Source organism: Thunnus thynnus, chromosome 3 (assembly GCF_963924715.1).
Source record: "Thunnus thynnus chromosome 3, fThuThy2.1, whole genome shotgun sequence".
NCBI lineage: Eukaryota > Metazoa > Chordata > Actinopteri > Scombriformes > Scombridae > Thunnus > Thunnus thynnus.
This window is the reverse complement of record NC_089519.1, coordinates 11512144-11538897: the sequence shown is the minus strand read 5'-3', so window position 1 is coordinate 11538897 and position 26754 is coordinate 11512144. Positions and strand designations below refer to the sequence as shown.

Below are 26754 nucleotides of genomic sequence, written 5' to 3'. Positions count from 1 at the left end.
GCGGCATCCTGCCAGCATTGACAAACACACAGCTGCAAGCAAAGACAAAGTCTCTCAGTGTGCCAGATTCTGGGACCGTCTTTGACAACCTTCATAATCTTACAGCAAGAGACACTTTTTGAAAATAATTTTTCACAAACTTGAAATCATTATAAAGCCTGGTTCTTCCTTGGAGCCCAGTGGTAAGTTTAATGCTGATATTTACAAAAAAAAAAAGTTGGTTTATTACTTTCTCCAGCTTTAAGTGATCTTGTAGTGGTTGTGCAGTGGTATGTGATGATGATGATGATGATGATGATGATGATGATGATATGATATATAACAATAATGAATCATATAATGCCAGTGGTGCAATGCTCATTCCAAATAATGTTTTACAGACAAAATGACACTATGAACCTGTTTGTTCCCACTCCGGGAACTCTTAAACAGAAATACTTTCAGTCACAATAGAGAACATTTTATTTAAATTTTATTAGACTCTCCTTGAATATACACAAACATACATAATATTTATACACAGTTGTGTGTGCATACACATTGCTATTTTTGATCCTCTCTGGTTGAATTTACGCTGACATGCGACTGTCTTGCTTTTACAAGTTTTTTAACAAATGCCAAGTAATTTCCCCTTCACTGTATGTGTGTATATATGAGGGTATACAGCATTTGAGTGCATGATGGTAAAAAGAAAATCACTGATCTGCGATGCAGCTTTAATTCTCTAGTCAGCATCTGTCGGCTATAAGTACTGTAGCAATGCATTAAACCCTTTTAAAGCAATACTTTCCACCCTCCCCCCACCTACTCTCTTTTTCTCTCATTCTTTCCTTATCACTCATCTGTACCAACTGTTTTTCACAGCGTGTTATATAATCTCTCTGGTTCCATCGTTTCCAACATCTTACATTGTCAATGTGCTCATTGTTTAATTATCTTTTTCCTTATCTATCCCCATCCATCACTGCATCACTACATCACTTAAAAGATCCCTTCAAAGCATTTTGATGTCATTTAATATATTATTGTTCTGCAATCCACAATGGTAAAACTATTCAGTGGAATGTACACAAGATGCACGTCAACCTCTAGCAACACTTCCTTCCTCACTGCATTTCTGTTTCCTGTTTTTTTTTTTAATTCACTTTGAATCTTCTTTGTTTGCTCCATCACTTCGAAGAGACAAGCCATTGCTGCACATCCACAAACATAGTGTAGAGAGGGAAATAGAGGAATAGAGATCATCCCAAAGGGAGGGATAGAAAGTGGAAGATAATCTGCTGGAACTGAATGGCAGAGAGGAAAGTGGAACTTTGTATGTCAGTCTGACCCGTTTAATCCTGCTCTGTCTTTATATTCTGGATCTTCACTCTCTAATATTCTCTCCAAATTACAACTACCTCCATGGTAATCCCACACTGCTGTGGCCTACATTACACCTCAGCCTGTGTGTGTGTCCGACTGAGCATGATGAAACTAGACAATTGCAACAGCAGTGATGAGACAGTCAATCAAAATGGGTATCAGATATGATCAAATCCAATCACTCAGAAAGGTGATCAGACGTTCACCAGTTCAGATTTAAATAATCCTATATTGTCATTTCATGTCTGTTTACGTAATCAGTGCTATACTGCTATCTGGTGGCCATAATCTGCATAGCACGAGCCCTCAACCTAAAGCAACCAAAGTTGTTAGTTTTTGCAGTTTGAATATAAATTTTCTCTCTTATGTTTCTCTTGAATAAAATAATAAACATAGTCTGTTGTAGCTGAAATATGTTTGTTTTCTTTCATATTCCTGTATTCCTCTCATGACCCCTCACATTTATCTTCAGACCTCTTGGAGGTGTTGCAAGATACATGCTAATCTCTCCTGGGAGAGCAGGAGTGCATTTCTTTCACTTCTTTTCCTGTTTATGTACAATTTACTGTGAGAAGAGAAATGTTGAGAAATTTCAGGGCACTGGAATCAAATGACAACATGTCAATCAATCAATCAATCAATCATTTTTTTATTTATATAGTGCCATATCACAACAAAAGTCATCTCAAGGCACTTTTCACATAGAGCAGGTCAAGACCGTGCTCTTTAATTTACAAAGACCCAACAATTCCCCCATGAGCAAGCACTTGGCGACAGCGGTAAGGAAAAACTCCCCTTTAACGGGTAGAAACCTCAAGCAGAACCCGGCTCTTGGTGGATGGCCATCTGCTTTGACCGGTTGGGTTGAGAGAGAGAGAGAAAGAGGGAAAGGGGGGGGGGGGGGGGACAGAATAACAACGATCATAACAACAATCATAACAATAATGACACGGCAGCCAGAGAAGGATGCCAACAGGACTGTAAAGGACCGTGCAGGCTCGGCCCAGAACCTTCTTGTGAAGTCAATAGACTTCACAAGAAGGTTTTACAGTAAAAACAGTGACATGACTAATAAACCAAAGCAGCTCAATAATTTCAGACTGTATAAAATGCCTGTCAATTTAATACTAAAGTGATACGGACAAACAAAAAAAATTTTCAGTTATAAACAAATATAAAGCCACAAATCCAATACTTTTGGCATTTCAACTACATTCCACCTCACTTTTTGATTCTTGTCCTGATTTCTCTGTTTGACTGTCTTTGAGGCCATGATGAGAGGGCATGAAGGGGGGTGGAATGTCAGGTGATTGACGGGGTGAATGTGAACCCTTTGGGGACCCTGGCACTGCAAAGCTCACATCTCGACTGCTCTTCCGTCTAATATGAGCTCGTATATTTCTACTTTGGGCCATCAGTATCCCTCCTCCCTCCTCTACCAGTCCGTCAAACACCGCTCCCAGACTCTGTCGTATTCTCACACAGAAGTTTGGGCAGCTGAAGGCATACAGAATGGGGTTCAACACTGGATTCAAGAATGCAATGGTTGTGGCCAGTGGCAGCCCCACCTCTACCAGTTTGAGATTTGGGCGCCAATACTGGGCTGTTACTTCAATCATACAGAAGATGTGATAGGGAGCCCAGCACAGTACAAATGCTGCGATCACAAATGTTACCATCTTGGTGAAGCTCTTAGACAACTGGCCTTGACTGTTCTGATTAGGGGTAGTGGTGGGGGACAAGGAAGTAGGTGCCAGAGACAATGATGGATCAGAAGCCAGAGGCTTGAGAAAGATATTGGTGTTTTTTGTGGTTGTAGGGGTACTTGCAATGTTTGACACAATCAGTGTATCAGTTAACCTGTTGGTACTCTGCTTCCTTTTCCTACTTCTGTTTCTCAGGCTGAGAACAATTTGGATGTAGCTCCCTGCAATCACCACCAGGGGGAACAAGAATGCTAGCAACAGCTTAGAGATGGCTGTTGCTGCTTGCCTCACTTTGCAGTCTCTCTCAAGCATGGTTGAATACATTGCAAAATTATGATAGCACAGTTTCCTCCCATCCAGTTTCTCAGTCACTGAGCGGAACAGGAGGTAAGGAAATGTATTAACTGCTGCCCATAGCCAACCCAGTACACACACCTTCCACGCTCCTGCCACTGACCGATGATTCTGGCTCCACACTGGTTTGACCACCAGAATGCAGCGGTCCAGTGAAATGGCTGCCAGCAGAAAGGCTGACACAAACATGTTCAAGAAGAAGATGGAAGCCTGTATTTTGCAAAGTAGGCTGCCAAGCTCCCAGCTGTGGGAGGAGCTAAGGTAGTGAGTGAAGAAGGGAAGTGTCAGGGTGGCTAGGAAGTCAGACATGGCCAGGTTGAGCACCCAAACTGAAGCTACAGTACGGCGCCGTAGGCGGAAGCCCACCACCCAAAGGATCAGGGTGTTCTCCAAAATCCCTAAGCAGGAGACCAGACCGTGGAAGCAAACTACAACCAAATTGGCCTCTGTGTTGTTGTTGAGGGTGTGCTTCCGCATGATCTGTAGCAGGGGACAATACTGCTTCTCCTCTAAGCCATCCAAGGTGGAGGTCATGTTCGACATTGGTGCTCTAAAAGAAAAAAGACAGCAACAAGAAGCTAATGATTAAAATCAGAGGTACGGGTACTTGCCTGCTTGTTCTTGTTGGGAAGCTGAATGCTTTGTACATGTTTCCTTCTGTAGTAGCTGATGTTCTATTTTGCATGTTCACATTTGTTTATAGCAGAAAATATTTACGAATACACTGTGCTATAGTGATGGAGCTGAGGGTGATGATGGTGATGACGATGCTATCACCAGTAGACATGCCCTTGCCTGTAGACAGCTGACAAATCCTCACTTCCTATCTTCATATCCCATGATTCAATCAAATGAGCATCATAATCGTATTGCTTGTTAATCTTCATTGATCAATTACAAATTTACCAAGCTGCCAAGGAAACGGTAAAGAAATCTTTATTAAGTGCAATTAAATAGATAATTGAAAGACTTAAATCAACAATGTCAGTGATTGGATTAAAGTATTATTCTTGGCTTTAGTCTACTGTACTGTGACTTTGACTCATATTGACCACAACAGCCTGCATTTTAGGATTTTCAACAGTACAATCACACAGTGATGACAGGAATGAAAAATTCACAGTGACTTGACATTTCACGTATGATGTATTCATGTCCTGTTCTACAGCCTGTCAAGTTGCATAATGACACACTAATGTAATGCCTGTACTCAGGCTATGCGTGCAGTTGAGAATTTCCAAGGAAAACTGCTTTACATACCAGCTGTTAGATGTGTACTCTAGTCTCAGAAAATACACTAAAAACACTTTCCTTTTGTTCCTCATTCTCTAGAAATCCAAATGAAAATAACAACTCTACAGTATCCCTTTGACACAAACAGCATGTCAAAGCCTGTTCTTGTGGTCTAACCACATACCAGCTCTTGGGAAACTGTACATGCTTAGTCAAGCAATACAGTCAGGGAATGTGTGGGAACTTAGGAAGATACTGATGTGATATTGTCAGGATTAAAGTGTTAAGCTGGGTGTCAATCTATCTTGTTTTCTTTGAGATATTCACTTTGTACTTTGTGAATATTTTGGGCCAAACTACCACAATACATACAATAAATCACGTGAAAGTGAAAGTCAGCCAAATCTGTTCGTGGTGCAACGCTCTATCATCCAATGCAAAGCAACTCAGAATGTCTCCACAGCAATGTAGTCATGTAACCGCAGTCAGTCTGTGCCAATAGGCGCTAAACCCTAGAGTCTGGGATATAACCAAAGTCTGCTTGTCACCAGGGAAAAAATAAGTAAGGACTTAGCTAAAGGACGGGTTCAGAATTTGTCTGTCAATAGTCAGGTGCCCAAATAAACATTAAAATAAAATAAAACAGGGAAACACTCCCAGAGGAAACACAAAGAGGGAATTTGATGCTAAAAAGACTGTAAATGTAGCAGATATCCACTTGATATGACTAACTCAGACTGCTGAAGCCTCATATAAGCTTCAGATCAACTCTTACATACAGTTTTGCACAAAATGACTGTGTGGACACATTGTGGATTTTGGCTCCTATCATTTACATTAAAAGCACATTTGAGGGGGATCTTTTAGCAGCCAGTATAAACAGGAGGAATGATTACAGCAATTACCACTGTTGTGTACTGTAACAGAACATGTATACTGTGACATAATGCATGTGTGTGGTCAGTAAAATCAAGCTGGCAGCTTTGCAAACCAACCAATGAAAAATAGTAAAAACAAGTGAAACAGTTAGCTAACCTGCACATGCAAACAATTTATCAGCATAAACTGAACAACTAAACCAAGAATACCTCTACAGAAAACAAACATAGCAAAGTGATCTAAGACCTGCTGTGACAACCAGGTGCTATGCAGTATGCTCTGACCTACCAAATTCTGTAAGCAGAAAGGGAATTTCAATTTCATTTTTTATTTTTCGCTGCCCTCTACCAGTGTTCTTCTGGGCTGATAATTCACTGTTATATCTCCAATTATAGACACATACAAGAGTGTCAATCCAGTTCCTAGTGTTTTGCAGGGACAAGAACTCAAGCGGAGAAATAATCTCAGTTTTCATAGCAGTCCCTGTGCCCCATACACTGCACAGCTCCAAGACAATGTTTTTTATTAGTAACAGAATAGATCATCAACACTGTGCATGCTCACACTTCTACTGGAGGGAGGTTACTAACCATCCACATGACTTCACTCATGGTGTAAAAATGCCTTCTATTACAGCAATCTGTTAGCTACAAGAAACATCGTAGAGTTAGTGCAAAGAACAGTAACACTAATCACTGTGTATCAGATAACATCTGTGTGAGGTGATTTGGAAACACAATATACCTAAACTTATGTCCATAAACACATTGTCTTAGAGCATGATGGGAACTCCGCCCATCTACCTCCAACATGCTACAGTAGGGTGCCATGCCATTGGTCTGACAGCCCATTACTCCAAAATCCCAATAGTTCGAAAAACTTCCCAATGGACTAAAAAGCCTATAGTCTGACAGCCCGTTATTCCAAAAGCCCACTGTTCTGAGGCCCCGTTGCTCTCAAACCACAATCTTTCCCCAACTCAAACAGTTTTTGTACCTAAACCTAACCAGACCTTAACCACAGTGTTGTCACACCATAAAACATAATTATTTTTTAACAAGCACATCAAAATACACTAAGATATTAAGGACAAAAGACGACAGGTTGCCTAATTGGAATGCCTAACCATAAATAATGGCAGTGCATCATTATTAGTTATCAGACACTGATAATGTTTATTATGTGACAAAACAGACTTTTTATATATTACTGAGGTCTTCTGCTAATTCAGCGTCATGTTTCACTCAGTAGATCTCCAATTTAATCAATCAGCAGTTATAAAAATGTAAATACATGTAAACTGCATCATTACAGCAGATGAGAATTATCTAGGAAACGTCATGATTATTCACTTTACATGGAGCTAAAATGAATACTGAACTATGTTAAATGTTTGCCGAAATCATAATTATCTTTTAGAAGGAGTAGATGTTTACCGCTAAGCCTGGCTCCGTTAAATGTAACAATGCGTTAACAGAGGTTTTCCTCCAACAGTAGGAAACAGAATGTAAATTAACTTAACAAACTTATCACAATTCACTCAGTTCTTATGATAAATTTGGCATGATGTTTCACAAAGCAGAACTCTGATTTAATGAAATCTCGTCATAAAAATTGTGTGGACCTGCTGACTGGCGGTGTTTCGGAATGTCAAACAGTAACGTTACACATCTTACTTTAGTTTATTTAACTTAGTTCACAGAAGAGCCCTCAGTTAAGTTAAATATCAGCTGAAATGAAAAGTCTTTCTTTAGGAGTCATACAAAGTCATATGTTATGATTTATACATTATCTGTTAAACTGAGAAATATGTTAATGGAATCTGGAAAGTAAAAAGACCAGCGGTCACTGAACTCCGACTCCAGAGTGTGTATTTTTGGAGCAAAGGGCCTTTGGAGCAGTGGGCTTTTGTTTTCAGGATAATAGCTAGAATAAGCTGTCATTTCATAGAACATGTTCTGATCATTAAAAAGTTCAGAATAAAAATGTGACAAATCAAAACAAGTGTTTGCATTGCATTCTTACACTCAACCACAGACTTACAACTCCTACTGCATGCCTAGATGAGGTAAATACAGCACTATGTCTGCACATGAACACAGACATATGAGTAAATATACCTATGACACAACACTGATGACATGACTGCTTTCCTCCTCAAGAGAATTTAGTGAAGCCTCTGTTGGTGGTGTATTTCAACCATTATCTGTACAGCTATAAGTGATGTATAATATGTAGATTGCATGTATTACGGTCACAAATCAGTGGTTGTTTTTTGCTTGAGTAAAATTTTGAGTTGTGGTATTAGAGTTGCCTTTAAAATGAAAAATGAAGACCTTGAATAATTGCAATATGAGAAGCAGATGTTTCTTGGAATGCCAAACATAAAGTATAGAGGAATTAATGTCAAAGTGAGCCACACAGTTTTATAAGTTTTATTTCCAGCTGTTTTATCAGACTGCTTACACTTTAGGCAGGTGTACCTAATAAACTGGCAATGCACACATTAAAAATTTCTGTGATTTCTTAAAACTTCCTATTCTCACAGCAAATTTTATTGTGAATTCCTTATCCCAAATATATCCACATTACTGCTGTACAGGTGGAGTATAGTATGCTTATAAGACACAGTATCTTGTATTGGAATACTTTCTTTTTACATTAAAAAAGTAGAGCTGTTTGTGTTGTAGAGCTGCATGTTTACTCCCTCTTGAAAGTATGTATGACTGGGTACAGTATCTCCATGTTTGAGTTATATGATAAAAAACTGAACTGTCAATTAAATGTAATAGAAAAAGCATAAAACATACCTACTGTAGGAGTTTTAAGGCAGCATGGAAAAAAGTAAGTCTGCAACAAAAATTATATTATAATGAGCTGTATAATAAAATGTACAAACAAAACATTCACAATAACTTAATAAAGACAAGAAGTCGAATATAATCATGAAAATTTAGGAGCATCATAACATGCAATGATGCCTATAGCAATAATCATAGTTAGTCAAAAGCTGTGGCCCTGTTGCTAATGTGATCACAGCTATGTACAATCATCATGATAGTGAGAACTTTAATTCATTTAGAACTTTAGGTAACACTCACCTAGACGTTACATTCAAAGACGAGAGCGAAAGTCTAACTCTTTCATTCCAAATTCCTTTTCTGTCTTCCTCGTTGTCTTACTGTCACAGGCACTCCTCCCTCCAGTTCTGTCACTTTATACAGCCCTCCTATTGGAGACACCCACTGAATCCCTGTCTCTCTCTCTCTCTCTCACACACACACACACACACACACACCTCCCCTTGCTCTACCTGAAATGCTGATAAGATGATTGATGAGTGAGTGAGTGTGTGAACATGGATGCAAATATGACTGATATTTCATTTCAGACAGGTACTTGGAAATTGAGGGGAACAAGGAAATTTCATGAGGTCTAATAGACAAAACACTGAAATCTGATATTTGTGATGTGTCATTGTCTGTCCTACGTGACTGTTTGTCATGCCAAGAATAGACTTGTTTGAGCTAGTTCCCCTTACACTTCACGAGTTGTGTTGTAGTTTCTATGATGATACTGTATTTTGCATCAACATGAAGTATAGTCTATATACCAACACATTTTGACTTTGACATCCACTGTGTGATTAACACTGTCATAATCTACTTTCAACTAGAAAAACAACATTCAAATATGACTTACTTGGCAGCTTACAGTATCTATTAGAGCAAAGTGTGGATAGAACAAAATTGTGTTTTGCTTAGCGGTTACAAACTTCTCTGTCCCCATCTAGTGGTGAACACTACTTAAAACACATTTCACCTTAAATATGACTGTTTGTGTGCTTACACAGAAAAGATAACTGTTTTACAGTATGCAAAAACCAATCCACATATTTTACAATTAACTAGGTAGTCCTCAGTACTTACTACTTACTAAACTAAAAATAAACACTGTGCAGAATGAGGTATGAGCTGACTTTGAATGGTATTTTACACATTAATCTGCTAAAGGGAGAAGGAGAAAGAAACTTTCTCTGTGCTTACCAAAAATCTGAGTTTAAGGTGCATATCTTTGAGCAGGATTTGTGACATCACAACTAGTTTGGAGGCATTCAATTTCATATTAATCGGCTGACATCTGGTCTCATCTGGAAACAGTCAACATCTACATTATGATGAGTGTACCTTCTTTCAAAAAGCACATTTGTCATACAGTCGTTTGGCGAGAAATGATAATGTCCCGATGGCCTGACAAGTTAGCTGTGTTGGAAAAAGTGATAGATGAGTACATGGAGAACGTATCAACAAATCAAATTTAAAAAAGAGAGTAAAGCTGTGGACAATATTTATTTCATATTTAGTTTGTCAAGTAAACTTTTTGTGTATACTGCTAAGCATTTTTTATCATTATGAGGGGTATTTATGACAGCGAGAGAATGAACTCAGAAAAACAAACAGATAGATACATAAATGTAAATTATTTGTATATAATACTAAAATGAAGGTCCCAGGCAGTGAAGATGAGGAGAAAATAATTCATAGAAAATATCACGCTCTGACCTCAGGACACTTAAGACTATAATAACACTGGCAAGCTTTGTATCCTGGATAAAGATCAGGGTGACAGGGATGAAATGGAAAATACATCAAAAAAAGGGAATATTTCACATGAAAATGTAATTCATACTCAGTCTCCATGTTGGCATGTGGACAAACCAGAAAGCAAAGCTCAATGTTGAAATGAGTGAATATTACATAATGTTATTCAAAGTCTACACCATGTTGTTGGAATCATTACCCTCCACACCTCCACCTCCAATGTGAGACGAGGGAGGAATGTATCAAGTCAAATTTTAACTTGCCCCACCTTTGTTTGAACCTCTGTGAGCGGTAAAACCCTTTTTTTGTCACAGTGTGGTCATTTTGAAAAAGTAATCAATATATACAGTACATTATTAAATGTACTGTAAATTAAGTTTTCCTTTTGAAAAAAGTTTTCCTTTACATTACTTCATGTGCAGTTTGTCAATTAAATTGAAATAAAATGTACATTTTTGTGAGCTACTTTCATTGTACATTTCCTTTTTGTATATATTTTATATATTAATACATTTAATAGTTTTTGGTTTCATTTTCTTTTTACACTTTGTTGCAGTTTATCTCAGAACTTTGTTGTAAATATTGTTTTATAAGAGGTGGGACTGATTGTCTCGATGGCTTTCAGCTCAATGTTTACATAATCACTCTTATTGAGAAATCTGTCTGAATAGCAAATAATAGGAAAAAAAGTGCAATTATATGCTTGGTTGGGAGTGGCACACCAGGACATTCTTCAGGAGTGTATTTAATGTGTGTCTTTAACCCTTTATGTTAGGTTCAAAGTACAAATATACTGGTTCAGAATAGGGCAGATGAGGCTCCTAAAAATCAGTTCTTCATTATATATTAATTTTCTCTCTTTTTCTCCTTTACATAGTCATTATTTTGGGTTTGAAATCTCCATATTTGACACTGTTCCTGGCATTTTCTTTTCCCTTTGTCATTTTCAGTAAAACTTAAATAACATCATAACGTCATTCTCATTATTCATTAATGCATCTTCCAATATATCTTCCAGAAACATTTGGCAATGTTAGTATACACAATCAGAACACGTATCCATTGAACCAACTTAACTGACAGTCTTTTTCCGTAATTCACATGATAATTAATAATATTTTTCTCTCTGTAGATTGATCATGACTTCAGTGCTCGGCATAGTCCTGCTGGCCTTGGTCCTATCAGGGCCCACTGTTGCCTTTGTCCCCATCTGGGGTGGGACTTCAACTCATGTCAGCATTACAGTAAAGGCCCTGTTAGAAAAAGTGACAGAGACATGTCGAGCGGTGGTTGAAGCTGCTGGTCATGAGTTCAAACCCACGGTAGGATTGGAAGATAAAACTGTGCAAACAGCACAAACATAATCACACACACACACTCCAATATACACACATTCACCCTCATTTCAACATATTAGTGTGTTTTAATTCAGCCTTGATACACAGTATGTAGAATACTGGATAAATGATAATTTTGTGGTTGTTTCATGCTACATTTTTAAAATATAGCCATCAAATCTTACTGAAACTGAGTGTGATGAGAGTAGTGGAGGTGTATAAGAGTCATTTTTATCTAGAACAACAGTCATTAAGCTGATTTTTTGTAACTTCTTAATCCTATTCTTTGTGAGAAACATGGCTCCATTCTTAAGGCAAACAGACATTTGCGTACGTCTACAGTACTACACTCTCCCTTCTTGACTTGTTACTGCAGCTGTAACCTCTAGCCTCTTCCCTCTGACTGCAGGGTTCATCTCCTGAAGAGCTGGTCCAGGCCTGTCTTGGCCCAACAGCAACAGGAGAAGTATCAGGCGCCAAGTTTCACTCTGCTCTTCAAGAGATCTTCATCCAGCACGGACTGGTAGACCGTGACTTTGCCAACAGGTGGGAAAAACATAACAGCTCACAATAATTAGAAATGAAATAAATGAATGTATGTATTGCAAAGTTTTAGATTTGCTTTCAAACTGTCCAAGTAATTACCTGCGGAAAATTCCCTCAGTGCTCCACATCACTTCCACTCAGAGACCTTCCTGGAGGGACGTGGCCTAATCATGGAAGGCATTACGGCCATTAAAGCTAACATTCACAGGGAAAACTTCCAGGCTGCCAGGGAAACACTGGGCAGAGTCCTTCATACACTACAGGTGAGAGAGGTGGAGGGAAAGTGCTGGGCATGGAGATGTTGAAAAGAGAGGTGAGAAAAATATTGGAATAACAGACAGTATTGATAACTGTGTCTATAAAGTGTTAATGTGTGTGTTTCCATGTACTGACAGGACTTCTACAGCCACAGTAACTGGGTGGAGCTGGGATACACAGAGCCATACATCGCCCTCATACGTCCAGACCTTCCTCTGGAAAATCTAGCAGGTGCGTGTGTGTATTATTTTTGCCATATACATAGGAGGACTATCTTTATATTATGGTGGGTTCAATGTCATAAAGTAGACAATATTCATATCATTGTAGGCTGGGTAAAACTTGATCTGGGAAGATATTTATAGACCAAAGAGTAGAGTGGCTGGTGGGTGTGCATTACTTTCAGATAACTTGTTCTAAATGAAAAACAAAGTAACTGAATAGCTGGAAGACTACACAGCTGTTACCAGCTTTCTCCTAGCTATTAAAGCAGTCAAGTTTATTTCAAAGTTGACAAAAACAATACACACATCTTAATTGCAGAGACTGGTATAAGTGGGATCTTCCACTCTGACTGTACAGTTATGAAAACTACAAGACTCCTGACCACATGCATTTCTGTGTATTATCCCTAACATATACAGAAGAACAGCAGTTGTCAACCCATGTAAGTGATGCTCACTTACCTTGTTTTGCAGTTAAATTTATATTTCACTCCACATCTTCTTTGCATTTTGTTTGTGTAGACATCGACACTGCCACCTGCCGTGACTGTGCCAGTGGAACTTGCCCCAATCCGATCCTTCCCAACATCCTGCAAGAGAAGAAACTCACATCAGGCTACATGGGAATCTTCTCTGCTGACAAGCCTAAAGGTATCAGTATCAGTACCAAACCATATTTAAACACATATTCAAATACGCAGGCCCACATTCACAGTCAGGGCTACTGATTCTTAACACAAGGCTAAGTGAGGCTTGTGATCACCAACAATACAGTCTGTGAATTGTGCAGATGCCCTATCAAGGTCCACTACATTAAATAAATTCAGTTTTAATTTCCCTCAAGGAAGAAATTAATTTCCACAGCGAGTCAAAATATGTGAACATTGATATGAAATCATTATTACCTGCATACATGACTCGACAACACACCATGACAGAAAGAGCAAACAAAACAAGAGGATATTTCACTTATTGATTTAGCAAATTATATTTAATATTAGCGAAAAATGTTGATTTATATAGGAGGCCACATTAAGAATGAAGTCATTAATTTATTCACAAACAGGGATAGGATCAGCCAATGCACCTTAAAGGAATAGTTCGACATTTTGGCAAATATTTTTGAGAAGAGTTTGATAAGAAGATCGATACCACTGACATCACGCCACCAGCTGAGGCTCCAGAAAGTGACTGTTCCTGGCCAAGAAATAGTCCCACATATAAAACATCAAAAGTTATTTTTACACTTTGTTTTTGTATGAATTCAACAAATGAGATAATGTGTCAATTATGGACTTTAAGAGAAGCTACTGGCTGGATTTTATTACAACACAGAGCCAGGTTATTCATTTCCCCCTGTTTCCAGTCTTTATGCTAAGCTTAGCAAACTGGCTGCTGGCTAGACAGACAGATATGAGAGACATGTCAATCTTTATCAAGTTCTCTGCAAGAAAGCAAATCAATTTTCTATTGGGAATCTAGATAAAACATTTAAAGATCCCCGCCAGACATGTCGTAAGATATGTAAAACATCCTCGGAATAATATGTATCTAAAATAATATCTAAAATAATTTTTTCCCTCAAAAAAGGTACAATTACTTCATTCAAAATTTCAAAATTTCATCTTTTCCTTCTCCGTCATTGAAAAATCAAGAATCTCTGAATATACAAATATTGAACAAATGTTGTTGTTGTTTTAAATGTTTAACTGCTGGACACAAGATGTCTCCTTCACTCTAAAGTCCCTTCTCAGTGTTTGTGCACTGGAGGCTTCAAGTTTGCACGTCACACTTGTGTAAGTTGCATACTAGACCACGATTGGCTCCAAACTATCTAAGATGTCACAAATCATGCTCATGGGCCCGCCCCTTAAAATCAGATTTGATTTTGAAAGAACAGTGTTGGAAGTTCAGCAGGCAAACTGTTCCATTCTTTAGGTGCAGAAATACTGAAAGCCATCTCACCAGACTTTGAAAGTGCTCTAGGCACACGGATGAGATTTCCACCTTGTGACTGGAGAGATCTGTTGGGGTTATAAACTGACAGCATATCTGAGATGTACTGTGGAGCAAGACTAGCAAGTGCTTTATAAACCAAAAGGAGGATTTTGAATTGTATTCTGAAAACAATGGGTAGCCAGTGGAGGTTCCGGAGGACTGGAATTATATGGTCTGATCTTTTTGTCCTGGGTAGAAATTGTGCGGCTGAGTTCTGGATTAATTGTAATTAATGCATTGTTTTGTTTAGAAGACCCTGCTCATGACAGTCAGACTGAGAAAGACAGCCTCTGATTCTGGAAATGTTTCTGAGGTGGAAAAAGGCAACCTTGGTGATGTTGTTAATATGATCCTTAAAGCTGAGTTCACCAACCATGGTTACTCCTAGGTTTTTAATCTGGTCTTTTAGTGTCAAACTCTACACATACATCATTCTGCACAGTAAAGCTCAAACACATTTTTGACAAGAGGGGGACTGTAACCGATAACTAACACACATCTCTTCTGTCACTCTCATATGACATTCAAGATATCCAAGCATTTATTGAGTTTGCACTCATGAGCCAGTTGTCTAAAAACATGTTTGTTCTACTTAGAGTACAAGACAAACATAATTTTTCATGACGGGCAAGTCAATCTTCTTAGGAAAAGCACACATGAGTACATTGCAGGCACAAGTCTACTATAAATAGCTTTTTGAACCATGTCCCAGTTCGACCTGTCCCTTCTATCCTGTGACAGGTAAATGTAGCCATGGAGGTGCAGCTGACCTGACTAGCACAGTAGTTCCTCGCAGAGGCATTAGCAAAGATGAGCGTCGCTCAGACAATGTGGCCCTCCACAATGCTGCTGTAAATGCAGCCACAGCCGCCAGCCTTCAGCTGCTGGAGGACATCCGGCTGGCCGCTGGGGACAATGACTTCCTGAGGTAAATCATCAGACGTGAAAAACATCTCAATCTAACTATTTGCTGTGCATGAATGAAAGACAGAATTATACTATATGATGAAAATAAACACTGTCCACAGTGGCAAGGTCTATTAGGTTTAACTTGACCTTTAATTTTTCACCTCTCTCACAGAATGATGGGGATCGCCCGTTCCTCTGTTGTGTGTTTTGTTATTGACACCACTGGCAGTATGTCAGATGACATTGGTGCAGCCAGGGATGTTGTTTATGAAATCCTTGACAGCAAAAAAGGAACACAGGACGAGCCATCCGAGTACATTCTGGTGACCTTCAATGACCCAGGTATGAACTCTTCTATGCAGCTGTTTAGGACACCATTAGTGCTGTTAGACCCCTGTTGTTGTGATATTGCCATATATTGTTTTCTATGTTATGCTTGACTACATAGTTGTTACACTAGTTAAATATTAGTGTAATATAATGTAAAGTAGATTTATCAAACTGAATTGCATATAGTATATTATACAGCATACAGTCACAGTCGTTCTGCAGGATGAGAAATGATACAGTCCAAATCAGAATGATGTACTAGCATTTAGCCCTTTTTGTGTTTTATATGTAGAGTTTGGACCTATGATCAGGACAACAGACGCTGATGAGATGAAAACAGAAATCTCTAAGCTCACAGTGAACGGAGGTGGTGATCTCCCTGAGATGTGCCTATCAGGACTTCAGGTGCTAAAATGGATTGACGTTTTCAAAATGTAGTTCCACATATTTTTATGGATCCCTCTAAGAGTATGATGATTCAGAATGAACTTAACAGGTTAATTATTTTGATGTCTCCAGTTGGCTCTTACCGGTGCCCCTGCCTCCTCCTACATCTATGTTTTCACTGATGCTCCAGCCAAAGACATTGACCTCAAGGATACTATTGTTGCTCTCATCAGGAGCACCAAGTCAACGGTAAATACTGACATCCAGTTGTGTCCCATGTTCACTCAGTATTTAACTTGAGAGGCTGGGGTTATAATCTCCCTATTAACTCATCTACAGGTGTCATTCTTCATCACTGACATCAGTACAAGGCGCCGTCGTTCCCTCAGTGCTACTTCCTTTGATGACTACAAGGACCTGGCTCTGGTCTCTGGAGGCCAGGCGATCCACGTATCCAAGAAACAGTTGCCTGAGGCCACAGACGTCATCCTTGACACATCCACTTCAGCCCTGGTAAGATTGTGCAGTTCTAATTAAGCATAAGTAAGTCCGTTATACAATTCCCACTATCTGAAGCATGTCCCAATGGTTAGACTATTATGAAGAATCGAGAGGTAAATCACCCATTTGGTTCCTCTTGTCCCTCCCTCAGGTGACAGTCCTTCAGCAAGCAAGGAACCCTGGGAAGCAGGAGACCTTCCCCTTCACGTTGGACGAACCTCTGAAAAACATCACCATCTACATCACAGGCACATCCATTACTTTCACACTGACCAACCCTGCAGGTAACACATCACTCCCAATGCAGCAATCAATCTTTCTTGCTGAGAATGCCATTGTGAAACAACTTGATGACTAATTTCATTCTTGTAAATTCCAGGTGTGAGTCAGAGCCACAGTGAGGCCAGCGGTAAGCTGGGAACCATTCAGACAGTAGGTAACCTGAGGAGAATTCGTCTCAATGCCGACAAGCTGACAGGCACCTGGCAGATCAACATCAACTCCAACCAACCATACACACTTAAAGTCACAGGTCAGATACTTATAATTTGATAATCACACAATGTCCTACAGAAAACGAACCTGCTGTTGAAATTGTGTCTTATACATACACATATAAGCTTAATTTGCCTTAATTTAAGGTGATCCAAGCCCATATTCACACCCTGACCCTGACTGTGGCATTTAAAATGGGTTCTAATCAGTAGCATGCTCACATTTATTCCCACTGCTTTTTTTGTCCATGCAAAACATCTAGATTGATAGTGATTCTGGTTTCAAAGTACCAAATAACAAATTATTGCAAATTTGTTAGTAAAACTTCAACAGTTAAGAGGCATTCAGTCAGATCTCATAAAAGTACACTGAGCTTCTTTTGGTGTGTATCTGTATTTACTGACAGTCTGTGCATATGTTTCCAGGCCAGAGTACTATCACCTTTATCTATGACTTTGTGGAGAGCTTCAAAGGATCTCACCCAGGTTATGCAATACTCAGTGGACGTCCACAGGCAGGTAGAGTACATGCAATAAAGAAACAGTATCATCCTGACTGAACATTTTAAAAACATAGAGTAAGTATGTGTAATTATCAATCATAAATGCTATGGTCCCACGACATTTTTGTTGTCATTTTTAATTTTGACCTATGGTAGGGGTTTATATTTTTTTAATGTAATTATATTTCTGTTCATATTTTTCCAACCATACAGCATGTGTAAAAGTTTTAAGGAAATTTCCCACCCATAATACCAAGCATTCAAATTATTGTTTGTGAGTCATCATATGATGGCTATGAATGAAAAAAATGTTACAAATTACTTTGTAGTAAATTGCTGGACATGTTTTATCTAAATTAGATTTCACTGTGCTACAACTGCCTCATTAAAAAAAATTAAGTCACCAGAGGTACCTCCTAAGTGACCTCTGCTCAAATTGGAAGAATATGGAAGAAGAATGGAAAAAAAATAAAGACACAAATAACAACCTTCTTACTTCATCACTGCCTACTTCAGGCAGACAAGGCAATACCTATTTAAAGCAGCTATAATCAATATTTTTTCACATTAATGATGGATCACATCACTACTCATATGTATAAGGTGTCACTCTAGCCACAAACCAACAGGCAATAATCATCCGACTACAGTTCTCCACAGCTCTAAGGAACGTTTTAGCATCTTTAAGCTTGTTGTTTTGGTTTTAAGACAAAACTTTATTATTTTGGTTCACTCTCAAAGCTTATAGCAGGCAAGGGGCACATGTGGAGAGCAAGTAAAAAAGCTCTGATAAACCTACTGTAGACAGATAAGGTTAGCAATTAGTTGGTGAACATAGGGAGCATTTAGCAGCTAAAGAGTCAGATATTTCCCTCAGGAGTTCATGAAGTTCATGACAGAGCTAAAAACGGGTATCAAATGGTGGCCAGAAACACAATTTCAAATGAATACTAATGCTGCTCCACATCTGCTGGACGTGTTAATAGGCACCTGTAAAGCTCTGCATAACAACTCTAATCGCCAACATGATTACAGCCTGTTTCTGCTGCCCCCAAGTGGCCAAAAACAGTTCCTGCAGGTTTAGCTTGACTGATAAGCAAATTACTCAGAAGGGGTCAGAAACATGTTTACATGCACTCTAGTATCCTGGTGCTGATGCTGTTTTCGAGTATCTTGGTTATGCGTTGCACGTGTAAACACCTTATCCTGTTCTCAGAAACCTGTATAAGGCCTTATCCTTGGTTTTGAGAAACCTGGATATGCTAACTGTAGTACTCTGATAGAAACCAGGATACTGTTGCATGTTAACACCTTATCCAGGTTTCTGAACATTATTGTTCATTATACATTATACATTTTGAAAGGTATGGAAAGAAGCAGAGTATGTTAGTGGTAATAAATACTTTGGTTTATTTCTTGATGAATTTATGACTTATGAGGTTGGAATTGGGTCCCTTGCTGACTCAGCTGGGAAAGCTTTGGGATCGATTATTACTAAATTGAAAGTATGTAATGATATTGGTTAAAAACTCTACGATGCATGTGTCTCCCCCATATTGAATTATGCTGCAGGGGTGTGGGGTTTAAAAGAATCTAAAACTATAGACTTCATACAGAATAGAGCTATAAGATGTTTTCTGGGGGTTCATTGATTTGCTCCAATTCCAGCAGTTCAGGAAGACATGGGTTGGGTACCAGGGTCTGTCCAATGAAAATGTGAAATGATCCGACTATGGAACCGTCTAATCAAAATGGCAGAGGATAGAATAAATAAGAAAGTATTTATGTGGAGTAAATTATACAGTTCTCCATGGGCAAAAGAGCTTCACTCAATTTTAGAGATGGATATGCTGTATATCTATAGGAATAATCTGTCCTGTGATGTTAACTCCATTAAAAATAAACATTTACTGAAATTTGAAGAAAAATGGTTTGAAAATGTTCTTTCAAAGCCAAAATTAAGGACATATATGCATATCAAACAGAATTTTGGTCCTGAATTATATGTAACATCTCGTTTATCTAGAAGCCAAAGATCTTTGGTTTCACAGTTGAGAGCTGGTATTCTTCCTCTGCCCATTGATGTTGGTTGATTCAAAAATATTCCGGAGGAAAATAGACTGTGTGAGAATTGTGATCTGGATGAAGTGGAAAGTGAGTCCCCTTTGCTATTGTACTGTACAAATTATGATAATTTAAGAGAGTTACTGTTTCGTGAAATTGCTCGACAAAACCCTGAAATATTCTGGTGTTCAGATGAGCAAAAACTGGAATAGCTGTTTAATTTTGATGTCTTTGAGTTTGCTATCTCAAAAGCTTGGAAAAGAAAGCAAGATATATAGTTTAATTAGTATTTACTTAGAGTTTTCAGTAATTTATGGTAAGTTTCTGACAGTAAATTAGAATGTCTGTACTATTTCATGATGGTCTCTAGATTTAAGGGTGAAAGATTTTCTTTTTACAATATATGCGTTGTACTCAGGTTCTGGCTTGTTGGATTTATGGTGTCTTGTAAACCCATGTGGGCTGGGCATACAGTTGTATGCATGACACAATAATAAAGTTTCATTCACTCATTTTCATTCATATGATCAAAACCAGGATAAGATTCAAAACCAGGATACTAGTGCACATGTTAAACCACTCAGTCCACAATTGATGGTGTATCCCAGTTTAAAAATGAGGTAGTGCAAATTGCGGCATCTTTCCACAACCCATTCCTAAAAGTGTACAGCGTTAACTCTAAAATCAGCCAATGACTTTTGGCCATGAAAATGAATTCCCCTCTTGTTCTTCCCCCTACATTGCATCTTTCTTCTCTACAACCAGGCCAGTCAGCCACCCTGATGCTCTCAGTGATGGGACGAAAAGGTCCATCCTCAATGACATTTGGAGATGTTGGCCTGGTAACTGTGTCTGGTCCTGAGGCTGTTAGAAATGGTACAATAACTGACATGGGCAACGGAGACATCCTGGTGACAGTTGATGCGGTCCCTGAGGGGGAATTTGTGGTCATTCTGAAAGGAACTGACAAAAAGTCAGACAGTACATTTCAGAGACAGTCTACCACCCAGATGTCTGTCTCCAAAGTGAAAATCCAGGTCAGTCTTTTCACTTCCTCTTCACATCTCATGTACCTGTCCCCACAGTTTTTTATCCTGTTCATTATAAAAATTACATATTGAATTATATTAACTCTTGCAGACCTTGAACTCTCTAAGAGTATAAGAACTTCTTCTCTTACCACTTTTCCCCGCAGGCTCTGGTGAACAGCAGTGTAGAGCCAGGGAAAGCCTTCAAGCTCCCTTTCAGTGTCATGACCCAGGGCTCTGGAGATCAATACCTCATCAGTGCCAGAAATAACAGAGACTTCCCCATGTCCTACCCAAACAGGTGAGGGGAAGCAGCCAAAAGCCATTCTTTGTTTCAAACTTTGTTAAATGTCCTGATCAATGCCAACACATCTCAAATCTCAAGTACCCATTCCTGCTGCCTGTAGCTTAGGGCAAAGTTACATCTGGGTGGAGTACCATGCACAAGTACAACGCAATCCCACAGTTGGAGAAAAGTTTGAGTCATCCAAAGGTGTTACTCCACACCAATCTGCAAAGAACCTCCCCTATATGTATCAAAATTTCAAGCAAAATCAAATGTGTGGCTTGCTCACAATAATTTCCTGTAACCAGTGTATTTTTCTTTTTTCTCTTGACAGCCTAGGCTTGACCACCGGACAATATACTAATGCTACTTTGACCATCACGCCACCTGCTGACACACCAACAGGCACTGATGTCACTCTGACCCTGGAAGCCAAGTCATCCAGTGGCGTCGACTCTAATTACGCTGTTCTTAGATTCTCTGTTGTTAATAAGGTAACCAATCAAATTTTCCTTCACACCTAGTTGGAAAGATTAAAACAAATAAATAGAAAGGCTTTGAAACATAGCTACAAAGCCAGCCACAAAGATGGCTATTACAGATGCACAAAGTTATATACAAGTATCCTACAGATCTAAATTGAAGTTTCATGTTCCAATTTCAAAAATCACTGTGATTCATGCATACATTTCCCATCTTTCTTTTTCTGTTCTGTCCAGATTACAGATTTTATTCAGCCTCTGTGTAAAGTGATTAGTGTACTGGCTGATGATTGTCCCCAAGATGTATCTCAGTGTAAACCTTTCCAGTGGGAGCTATCAGCCAACCTTACTGATGGAAATGGCACCGGGATTGTGCGTATTTCTCTGCGTCAAGGTGGTGGAATCCTCACATACACCTCCCTGAGCTCTCCCATCATCCAGGCAAACTACAACGCCTCCTGTTGCTCGCAGATTGTTGAGTTTATAGCTGTTGATAAAGTTGGCAATGTGGGCAAGTGCTATCACTCCATTGTACGTTCTGCCTGCCCTCCTGCTCTAACTCTGTCGCTGCCACTGTGGCTGTGCCTGCTGGTAAATGCCTCTGTACTAAGAACTTGAAGAGCTTTGGTTAGGTTTCACAGTATCTCATGTCTGTTCTCTGCATCAGGCATTGGACAGTAGAGGTAGACAGGTAAAGTCTAAAGGTATTTTACTCCCAAATATCGATAACAATATATCAATATCAACCTAAAAAGTCCAGTATCTGTCAGGCTACATTAAATAGTCCGCCTTTTATGACTGTAAATTATTTAAAACAATGTGCTTCCACTATGGATGGACATTTTCTACTGGTGATGGTCTTCTGCCAAGATAACATATGAGCACTGATTAAGAACTGAATGATAAATAGTGACACAATTTTATCTGATCACCCATAAAAACCTGGAGGACATTATACAACATCTGAAATCCTCCTCCTGCTGCCTTGATATTCTGCCTACAGGCTTTTTCAAAATCATTTCAAATTTCATGGCCTCAGATCTTCTACAGATTGTCAACACGTCTCTTCTCTCAGGTGTCTTCCCACAGGCCCTGAAAACTGCCGTCATCAAGCCATTCAAAAAAGAACAATCTACACACTTCACTAATGAGCAACTATAGGCCCTAAATGTAACCTCCCATTTTATGGAAAACAACAAAATATTTTACCACAGTTATGCAGATGACACACAAATTTACATAACCATATCACCAGGGGACTATGGTCCAATACAAGTACTGCGTAAGTGCTTTGAACAAATTAACAATTGGATGTGCCAGAATTCTTCTTCAATTAAACAAAGATAAAACTGAAGTAATTGCTTTTGGAGCCAAAGAAGAAGTTAAAAGTCAGCACTCAGCTTCAATCAATAATGTTAAAAACCACAAACCAAGCCAGAAATCTTGGTGTAGTCATGGACTCAGACCTGAATTTCAACAGCCACATTAAGATAATTACAAAGTCAGTCTACTATCATCTAAAGAATATATCAAGAATTAAAAGACTTATGTCTCAGCAGGCTTTGGAAAACTTGTCCATGCATTTATCTTGAGTAGACTTGACTACTGTAATGGTTTCTTCACAGGTCTCCCTAAAAATTCTATCAGACAGCTACAGCTGATTCAGAACACTTCTGCTTGAGTCCTCATAAAGACTGAGAAGGTGAATCATATCACTCCAGTTTTTGGATCTTTACACTGGCTTCCTTTCTGTCAAAGAATTGATTTTAAAATACTGCTGTTGGTTTATAAAGCACTGAATGGTTTAGGGCCAAAATACATTTCTGATCTGCTGCTACGTTATGAATCATCTAGACTTCTCAGGTGGTCTGGGGCAGGTTTGCTTTCTGTCCCCAGAGTAAAAACTAAACATGGAGAAGCAGCATTCAGTTTTTATGCTCCACATATCTGGAAAACTCCCAGAAAACTGCAGGTCTGCTGCAACTCTCAGTACTTTTAAATCACAGCTGAAGACTGTTCTGTTTGCTGCTGCCTGTCATCAAATCAAATTTGAGGGTTAATATCTTACATTACACTGTCACTTTTATTCTCCTGTTTTATCTGTCTTATTCTATTTTAGCCTCTTTTCATTTCCAAATGTAACATTTTTTAATTGTTTTTAGATGTCATTTTACATTGCCTTGTGTTGCTTTTATATTCTGTCCTGGAGAGGGTGCAGGAATCTCAGAGGTGACAATTGCCAGTTCAATTTAAACCCAGACTATGTATAACATGGCTAGACACAAACGAGATTATTTGTTAATGCTTATACTTTTATCACAGTAAACATATTCTGCACAACGAATTGTGAAAAAAGTACATATGTATCTCTATGATATTAAATGATATGAATTATTTGGATTTTTTTTTTCTAACAAAAAGAGTGCAGAGGAGGGTTCACTTGATCATTATACATTTATTGAATGCCTGTTTTCCCCAATGACAGGAACTAAAAAACAGATATCTTCATTTGACATCTATCAAATCGAGCTCAATGCAGGATAGGTACAGTTTCTTGTACAGTTGGGGTTTAGGTTTATATAAAAAGAATGGGTCAGTATTGTCATACAGCCGTTCAAATGTAATTAGCACCTGGCAACAATCAAGCTTTAAACATCTCTTAAAGATGAAAAATGGATTTAAGTAATGACAACAAACATCTTGTTTTTTCTGTAATAAAGCACAAAGTTTAAAATGTTTAACTTTAATGTGCTTCATTTCAACACAGTTGACAGCTTTAGCTGTGCCCCAGTGCTTCACTATTCTGGGACGGTGACCCACCCTTTAAAATTGTGTTTAGACTGAATACAAAGCAAAAATTACAGATGATACAAATGCTTGAGTTGAACAGATGACGATTTATTAAAAAGTACTGAGGAACTGAGGCCAGGTTGTGTTTTCTCAAATTGTAAATGTACAGTATCGATTTGAGTGAAAACAGTGCATTGAGTTTAAGAGTCAAAATTGTGAATGTACAGTCACAAGAATGGGAAAAAATTCACACAAACTGGACTTCCTGGTAAGTTACATAATCAGTCTGGCCTATTTCTGGTCTGTAGCACACAAGCAGTACAATTAACCCATTATTGCAAATGTAAAGAAAGAAAGAATCTAGACCGTATAAACTCAAACCATTTACATTTTTACAGTTAAATAATACTTTTAATCAAATAATTCGTCATATATTTTTAACAGCTTTTAACAGCTGTCAAAATGTTTGCTTTTCAGTTAAAGGTTTACGCTTCCATCTTGATGACAAAAAAAAATCAATTAATAATTATGATTTTTAAACACGTCTGCTGACAAAATTTAAAAATTGAGGGTTTAATTGTAATTAACCAATAGAAGAAAATGTATGATAGCTCTAATGCGCAGCACTAAAACAAATCTGAAACGGGTGTTTCATGTCGGCTTAACATTTTTTAACATTCTTAACATTACTAAGTTTACAGCATCTTGTGGTTGTGTACACAATAAAGCTTGTTTGCAACACGGGCGAACCATTAAAAACGTCTTTCATCATAAAATTTCTAATATTTGTTGCCAAAATGTTTTGACAAAATGTCTGTTGCTAATGTGATCACAGCTAAGTACAATCATCATAATGGTGACAACTTTAATTTATTTAGACCTTCGGATAACACTCACCTAGATGTTACATTCAAAGAGAGAGTGAAAGTCTAACTCTTTCATTCCAAATTCCTTTTCTGTCTTCCTTTTTGTCTTACTGTCACAGGCACCTGTTAGAGACACCCACTGAAACCCTGTCTCGCACACACACACACACACACACACACACACACACACACACACACACACACACATATACCTATACCTACCTGTATAATAGAATACATGAACTTAGGTACACAGCACTACAAGCTGGTCATGGTAGATGGCCATCCACCTAGAGCCCGGTTCTGCTTGAGGTTTCTTCCTGTTAAAGGGGAGTTTTTCCTTGCTGCTGTTGCCAAGTGCTGTAAATGAAAGAGCACGTTCTACACCTGCTCTCGGTGAAAAGTGCCCTGAGATAACTTCTGTTGTGATTTGGCTCAGGAGGTAGAGCGGGTCGTCGGAAGACTAGAAAGGTGCTATACAAGTACAGTCCATTTACCACTTACCATTTATTGACTTGACTTGACATGTCAAAGACCCACCTCTGTGTTGAATGCACAGAGATGAAATAATAATAGTTATAGCAAAAAAGAAAAAAAGAAAAAGAAACTCCCAAAATAGTGGCTTTAATTTAATTGTATCATGGCCTACATAATAAGTCACAACACCTTGCGAAAGTGTTCGTTATCCAATTACAAAACTAGTTAGTCATTCCTGCTCCCCGTTCCTACTTTTGTAATCTTCTTGCTCTGAGCTCTTTACTCATTCTTCTTTGCTCTTTTATCTTATTTTTCTGTTGTCCCATCCCTCACTTTCACTTTAATTCATGTTTCAATGTGTTTCTTTCTCCTTTTAAGTTCCCATCTAACCACAGTCTGCTTGCTCTCTCTGCCATTTCACTGTCTCTTTCCACCCATAGTGCTGTTTGGACCTTTGGATCTGGGAGGAGATGAGATGAGGTTGTCAAATGATTTTTAAGGTGGGGCGCTTGGCTTTTTCCAGGAAGTAGCTACATCTTCTGGGTTGCTACCTGAGTACACTATTTCTCAGAGGAAAAACAAAGCACCTGAGATACCTTAATGAGGTTACCTGAGAACTGAGAGTGCTTGAACATATTTCCAATAATGAACATAGAGGAACCACTCTGTAATTGCTAATGAATTTGACCTGGTTGACCTTAATACCCTGTATAAGAACTATAATATCATATTGTGTTATAATATTTCCCCCAATAAAATAACATTTTCTGTAATGACAATGTTTATGTTGTCTTCAAACTTACTGATGAAGCGCTGAAACTGCTGAGCTTTTTCTGTAAAAGGGTTTTTTAGCAGGGCTGAGAAGCATCAGGTTGTGTTTCAGCATAAACAACAAAATTCACCATATGATAATTTAAACATTAATCCGTAACTTCATTTACATTTTTATCCTTGTGTAACACTGGAAAATAAGCTTGTGTAACAAATGATAGCAATTAATCTGTGTCACAATTTCATATCAATTGGCTGGCATCTGGCCTCATCTGGAAACAGTCAACATCTACATGAGTCAACATGAGTGTACATTCTTTCAAAAAGCACATTTGTCATACAGTCGTTTGGCGAGAAATGATAAT

At 38.5% G+C, this 26754-nt stretch overlaps 2 protein-coding genes across 2 annotated transcripts; one reads left to right on the top strand and one right to left on the bottom strand.

The window, feature by feature from the left end:
* On the top strand, nucleotides 1-23879 carry LOC137179479 (von Willebrand factor A domain-containing protein 7-like). Its single transcript, XM_067584158.1, has 18 exons — nucleotides 1-182; nucleotides 11271-11460; nucleotides 11885-12021; nucleotides 12140-12284; nucleotides 12417-12510; nucleotides 13026-13154; nucleotides 15243-15429; nucleotides 15583-15752; nucleotides 16033-16145; nucleotides 16260-16376; nucleotides 16467-16640; nucleotides 16780-16912; nucleotides 17008-17160; nucleotides 17549-17641; nucleotides 20455-20726; nucleotides 20885-21018; nucleotides 21338-21497; nucleotides 21723-23879. Exons 2-18 carry the CDS (start codon nucleotides 11278-11280, stop codon nucleotides 22101-22103), a joined length of 2775 nt encoding a protein of 924 aa, XP_067440259.1. The 5' UTR covers nucleotides 1-182; nucleotides 11271-11277; the 3' UTR covers nucleotides 22104-23879.
* On the bottom strand, nucleotides 2046-4869 carry LOC137179481 (prostaglandin D2 receptor 2). Its single transcript, XM_067584161.1, has one exon. The coding sequence runs from the start codon at nucleotides 3966-3968 to the stop codon at nucleotides 2571-2573; it is 1398 nt and encodes a 465-aa protein (XP_067440262.1). The 5' UTR covers nucleotides 3969-4869; the 3' UTR covers nucleotides 2046-2570.
* Nucleotides 23880-26754: the final 2875 nt, after the last annotated feature.